Below are 6,576 nucleotides of genomic sequence, written 5' to 3'. Positions count from 1 at the left end.
AACCATGGACTGTGGTGGGCCCTAACCTCATAAAGACAGAAGCTGCGTGACCTAATTTCAGACTGAGATGATGAATTTGACCTGGGGTAGGGAAGAGCCTCCAAGCTCTCAAGATACTCAAATCAATGTAAAGGTCCTTCACAACACACAGCCAGTTAATATCCTCAAAAGGGAACTTGGCTGAAGTTGCAGCCTAAGGAAGGATCTTTACAAGGAAATAAAGGCCACCAAATGGTGATTTGACACAAAGCTGAATTTATTTGCTGGTCCAGGAGGCGAGCATCACATTGCTCAAGCACAAGTTCAGTTGGTGTCTCCCTGCAAAATGTTCAACCTTGAACAACACGAGTTTGAACTTCATGGGCCCACTTATATGCAGATTTTACTTGGTACATGCCACACAATATTTTCTCTTCCTAATAATTGCCTTAACATTTGACTTTTTCTACTTACTTTATTGTAAGAATACAGTCTGTAACGCATATAACGTACAAAATATATTACTCGACGGTTTAAGTGAGCGGTAAGGTGTTTGGTCAACAGTAGGCTATTAGGGATTAAGTTTTTGGTTACGCAAAAGCTACACACAGATTTTTGACTTTGTGGGGAATCGGCGCCCCTAACCCCCACCCGGTTCAAGGGTCACCAGTACAAAAAAAGGGCCAGATAGAGGGCAAAAGGAAACAAGTACATCGAATCAGGTGAGATTCTGAGCACGGGCGTCTAGCTGGTTCCCAAGGCCTAGCACACACTCTCCTGAGCAAGTTCACTTCTTCAAAGCGCAGCCACCACACCCAAAGATGTCCACGATGGGTTACACAAAGCTCTCATGGGCTCCCTGTCACTCACGTGGCACATCTGACTCGTTTGCTTGAAGTTGGCCAAAATCCTCCGTCGCCAGGGTCCGTAGCCCATTAGCACAGCCGGGTCGATCACGTGGGAGTCACCCACCGGTTACCCGCCTTTTCACTCATCTCTTTTGGAACTGCCAGGCCACATTTCCCTTCTTTCTTAGGGCAAGAGGTAGGGACACATGCATGTGTACGTAGAAAACAAATTTTATGTGGACAGGTTGCCCTTTGGAAATGGCAAGGGAACAAAACAGACGAAGCTCTCAAACGCCAAGGATCCTAGCAACGCCGTTCACAATGCCCAAAGGCTGGAAGCAACCTCCGTGTCCATCAGTGGATAACGGAGGAGCTAAATGCGGTCTGTGCTGACAAGGGAATATTATTCAGCCATGAAAGAACGGACGAAGCCCGATCCGTGTTACACCGAAGAGGAACCTTGAACACTATGCCAAGTGAACGAGGCCAGACAAAAAAGGTCACATACCATTTGACTCCATCATTGGCAAGCATCTAGAACAGGAAAGTCCACAGACCAGAAAGCAGATTGGTGTTTCCGGGGCGGGGGGGGGGGGGGGGCGGGGTGGACGGGACCCCCGTGCTTAGTGGCTACAGAGATTTCTCTGGGGTGATGAAAACGTCTTGGAAATAGAAGAGGTGGTCGCACAGCAACGTAAAGGCGCTCAATGCCACGCGGCCGTAACTTTAAAATGGTTCCTTGTCGCTTCTGTGAATTACACCTCGATAAAAAGAAAGGCGAAAGAGAACGAACTTTGGGGATCTGCTGAGCCCCACTGACACAAGACAGAAGGAACAGACACGAGGGAGCAGGGGCTGCCGAACAAGTGATGATCACCGGGAGGGGACAGGCAGGAATGGGTGGGGGGCCGGGGGGGGTGGATTCCACCTCAGAAGTGACCAAGGTAGCAAACGCTTGAAAAGCAAACAAACAAAACTCATTTTCAAATGTTTAGCTGTTCAATCTCTGCAAATAACCTGGAGTTCTAAAACAAGCAAATGATTTGATAGGGAGAAAGCAAAGACCTCCCACAAGTGCCTTTTCAGGCCCAGTGATTGTACCTGGAGGAGAAGGGCTGAGCTCAGCCTGTGGACCGCCCCCAACACGGGTGCCCCTGAGCCACTCTGCACGTTGGGAGGGCTCCCACATCCTCCATGTGAGCCTGACAAGCATCATCTTTTGGTAGTTTTCACAGTTTCTTTCAAAACTAATTCGTAAGGATTGCATTTAATACGCTGCACGCGAACCTTTTTGACACACACCAAACGACGTTCTTCCGAAAGGTGTTTCTCCTATTTAACAGGTCACTTCAGGGGCGCCCGGGTGGCTCAGTTGGTTAAGCACCCGACTTCGGCTCAGGTCATGACCTCACAGTTTGGGAGTTCAAGCCCCGCCGTCGGGCTTTGTGCTGAACTCTCAGGGCCTGGAGCCTGCTTCGGATTCTGTGTCTCCCTCTCTCTCGGACTCTCCCCCAACTCGTGCATTCTCTCTCTCTCAAAAATAGATAAACATTAATAGGTCAGTTCAGTACCGATTATGTGCAGTGACACCATTACATTTTTTTTTTTTAACGTTCGCTCATTTTTTGAGAGAGAGACAGAGAGACGGGGGGGGGGGGGCGGGGGGAGAGCATGAGCAGCGGAGGGGCAGAGACAGAGGGAGACACAGAATCTGAAGCAGGCTCCAGGCTCCGAGCTCTCAGCACAGAGCCCAACGCGGGGCTCGAACTCACAAATCGCGAGATCATGACCTGAGCTGAAGCCAGACCCTTAACCGACCGAGCCACCCAGGCGCCCCATAAAAACCTATGGCCTTCCCGTCCACGCTACAACGCGTCAGGGGTGAGCCTTGACGGTGACGACGTTACGCTAAGTGAAGTAAGCCAGTCACAGAAGGACACCTCCTGTTCCACGAGTGCACTTTATCCGAAGGCTCTAAAGCAGTCACACTCGCGGACACAGAAAATGATACCGTGCATGCCTGGGCTGGGGGACAGGGAAATGGGGAGCTGGTGCTTGACGGGGACAAGAGCGTCGCTTCTGCAGGATGAAAGCAATTCTAGAGACGCGCTGCGCAGCAGTGTGAATATACTGAGCACTACTGAACTGGGCACTTCGATCACTTTAAGCAAAACGATCCCAGTTTCTTAAATCACTGCCTTGTTTCTGTGCAAAACTCACGAGGTTGCGCTTCTGTACAGTTCGTACATCTAAAGGTAAGATGCTGACACGTTAAAAGAGCAAAAATCAAAAAACCCCAAACGAAGGAAAACCTCGGAGTTCACTTGGGCCGACGCTCTGGTGTTTTTAAAGAGAGGAAATGAGTGAGACTCAGGATCTGGGAGGGGAAGGCGGGCCTCTGTTCTTTTTACCTTCGGACTGGCTTGCGGCCCGCTGGCCCCAAGAAGGCTGAGCCGTCTGGGTGGCTACAGTTGTCACGGCCACCGGGTGCTGCAAGATTCTATGCTGTTGCGCCTGCTGCTGTGGCCACGGCTGCGAGGCAGGGGACAGCTGCAGCGTGTGCCGAGGGCCGCTCGGCCGGGCTCTTCCCTGGTTCTCTGCAGCACAGCCAAGCAGAGACAACACAGCTGCCTGGGGCTGCAGCAAACTCCCCTGTCCCTGTCCCTGTCTCTGTCCCCGTCCCTGTCCCCGGCCCCGTCCCTGTCCCAGGAGGTTCAGGACAACGGCCTGCTGAGCAGGTGAGGCCGTCTCTGGAGGGGCTGGGCCTCGGGCACCGGGACCCCGTGGCACTGGCTGCCAAGGACCAGAAGCGGAGGCTTGCTGAAGTTGTTCTTGTGGAATCAACTGATAGAGCCGCTGCTCTGGCTGCTGCTGGGCGTTCAAAGGGAGCGAACCTTGCGGAAGCTCCAGCAGAGTCACCGGCTTGAGGCCTGAAGCATTTTTTAAAAAAAACTGAACGCGGACTGGAGACGCAGCCTGTGCTGCAGTGCGCACTGCATTTGGTGGCCGAGCTCCCGAGGGCAGGCTGCCGGGCTGGATTCCCGCAGGATCTGTGGCCCCAGCGGTAGAGCCCTGCCCGGGCCTGGAACCCCTCGCCAAAGCCTGGGCTCCACAGACCGGGCCCGCCAGCTGGATGATGTTGGGGCCAGGGGAGCGGGCCGTGACCTGGGTGGCCAGGCTTCTTTGTGATGAGCCGGTAGTGGGTAGGGTGGCCGCGGGAAACATGCTAACTTGAGTCACCTGTTTCGCAAAGGGTTTCTGGGAGCTGGCCGTGACCGGGGGGGCCAGGGTTGTCTGTGATGAGCCGGCGGTGGACAGTGTGGCTGCAGGAAGCATGCTAACTCGAATCACTCTCACAGGGGATTGCTGGGAGTTGGCCGTGACCGGGGGGGCCAGGGTTGTCTGTGATGAGCCGGCGGTGGACAGTGTGGCTGCAGGAAGCGTGCTACCTCGAGTCGCTCCCGCAGAGGACTGCTGGGAGTTGGCCGTGACCAGGGGGGCCAGGGTTCCTTGTGGCGAGCTGCTGCTGGACAGGGCGGCTGCGGGAAACATGCTCACTCGATTCACGTCCACAGACGAATTCTGGGAAAGACTCGGGGGCTGAGGAGCAGGAGCGGGAGCGGGAGCAGGAGCAGGAGCTGGAGATTTAAAGAAGCCTCTTGCCTCCACTGGGGTGAAACTGTTGCCCGACCGAGTCCCTCCTGAGCTCCAGGAAGGTCTGAAGCGTAGAGGTGGATGGCTGACTCCCTTCCCCAGGACTGAAGACCAAACCGACACCGTCTCAGGCTGTGCTGTTTCTTTCCCGGGAGGCGGCTGGCTGAGGCTGGCTGGGCCACTGGAGCCGTGTGACGCGGTGGCGGGACACTTGGCCTTGCGCTGGACCAAGACAGCTGACCGAATGGCTTCCGTCCCAGCATCCGTCTTTGAGCCAGGCCGGACACTGTCTGGATGGTCGTCTGTGGAGGAGTGCGGAGGAGACCCCTGTCCCTCACGTCTGGCTTCTTTGCAGGGCCTTCTTCTTCCACACAAAGGTGGGTCATTCGGCGGCTGCACGGAAGTCAGCTGCGCTGTCTGAGACTCACCGCCAGCTTCATAGCCCAATACGGAATCACCTTCTACCTTGTGGGCTGGCCAGGCCGTTGGTGGCGAGCCATCGTATCTGGCGGATTTCTTCCCCCTGGCGTATTTCTGCACGTCCACTCCGGAAGGTACGGCCAAGTCACAGGGTCTCTGTTTCCACATATCGACGCAGTTCCCCGCTTTAGAAATTTTGAGGTCGTGCTGCGGACCCGCTTGCCTTTCTCTGCTTTTCTTGCAAGAGGCCCATACTCTCAGCTCAGCAGGAGGTGGACGATGAGACAGCTCCTGCTGCCGGTTCAGGGAGGGTGCAGAATACCTCTTGAAGCTCCTTTTCATGGGGCCAGTGTTCATCTTTTGCTTGTTATAGAGCAGCCTGTTTGCAGTGCAGGCTACTGATACAGAAGGATCAAGACACAGAGGTTCGGCCGTGGCTAAGATCAGCTGGCTCTCCAGCAAAAGCCTGTCTTCCTGGGTCCAGGTCTGGTCATCGCTGGTCATGGACTGCACGTCGCAGGCTAACGTCTGCATCGTTGGCCGCAGGAGAACGTGCCTGCTCGCGTAGCCGGGAGGTTCCCGACTGCACTGCCGGTAGTCCCGTACCTGGGCTATGACACACCCAGAGTGAAAAAAGTTAACCTGAGATTTTTCCAGGAGATCCACCAGAGCAGGAGGCAATTGTTCAGCATCCAAGTATTCGAGCAACTCCCCTTCTTCGTAAGGCAGTCGAATGGTCTCCGAATAGGATCCATTTTCGCCCTCGAGCATCAGCGAATATCCCTCCTTTCCTGGGTATAGGTTGACCACTAAGCACGGCAACGACTCTCTCCTCAGGAGCTTCTCCAACAAGTTCACGTTGCTTCTTAATTCCTCCGTAGCCTCAGGCTCTTTCCCGCATTCTTCCACATATAGGTCATAAAGTTTTTCATCCAGAGATGCGCCCCCACTCGCTGAGCCTTTCCTTTTAGGAGGCCTCTGCTGGGCACTGGCAATGACATACTCCGCACGGTCCAGAGCTCGTTCTAAAGCCTGCTGCATCGTGGCACAACAGGGGCCCTAAAGAGAAGGGCAAGCGCAAGTGCAAGCGCCTTGAAGAGCCGGGTGAAGGTCCCGTCTTTCACGTGGAGGTAGAGGTAGAGTCTTGCAGACGCCGCCACTCCACAGTGCAGCCACCAGCCTAACTTCCAAATGGACGGCAAGAAACGCGCGCCGGGAAAGCACCGCACGACATACCTGCGATCTGGGCATCCAAAGCCAACAACACGTGTCGGAGCCGCCACCGCGCGGCTCTGGAGCGGCCGGCCGCGGGCTGGGCCGGAAGTGGATGTGAGCCCCCCGCCCTCCCCCCCCCCCCCGCTCTCCCCCCGCCCCCCAGCTCCCCCCTCCCTCCCGGAGCAGCCGACAATCCGCTCCTGCGCATGCGCGCTCCCTGCAGGCCGCAGGCGTCAGGCCTCAAGCCTCATCCTATTGTCGCCTGCGCCTCCGGGCCACGAGGCCCCGCAGCCCGCACTTCCGCTGCCGCCGCAGGGCCGACCTTTCCTTTCCCCGTAACGCGGAAAGCACGCCACCGAAGCAGAAGCAACGGCCCGACAAATAACCTACTTTCTGCCACGGTTCGAGTCCACGCCAATTCGCGCAGGAATGCGGCTGTCGGGGAAGCGGCGCAAGCTGT

General features: G+C 55.8%; 1 protein-coding gene across 1 annotated transcript; it reads right to left on the bottom strand.

The window, feature by feature from the left end:
- Window positions 1-255: 255 nt before the first annotated feature.
- Window positions 256-6,198, bottom strand: LOC106989771 (transcription factor SPT20 homolog). The gene has a single exon (XM_053202181.1). It carries the CDS (start codon window positions 5,940-5,942, stop codon window positions 3,198-3,200), a length of 2,745 nt encoding a protein of 914 aa, XP_053058156.1. The 5' UTR covers window positions 5,943-6,198; the 3' UTR covers window positions 256-3,197.
- Window positions 6,199-6,576: the final 378 nt, after the last annotated feature.

This window comes from Acinonyx jubatus, chromosome X (genome assembly GCF_027475565.1).
Source record: "Acinonyx jubatus isolate Ajub_Pintada_27869175 chromosome X, VMU_Ajub_asm_v1.0, whole genome shotgun sequence".
Classification (NCBI taxonomy): domain Eukaryota; kingdom Metazoa; phylum Chordata; class Mammalia; order Carnivora; family Felidae; genus Acinonyx; species Acinonyx jubatus.
The sequence above is the reverse complement of the archived record's forward strand: the minus strand, read 5'-3'. Positions and strand labels throughout refer to the sequence as shown.

Bases quoted from the DNA above. Each gene is read 5' to 3' on its own strand.
- LOC106989771 (XM_053202181.1), bottom strand. From the start codon at position 5,942: ATGCAGCAGGCTTTAGAACGAGCTCTGGACCGTGCGGAGTATGTCATT.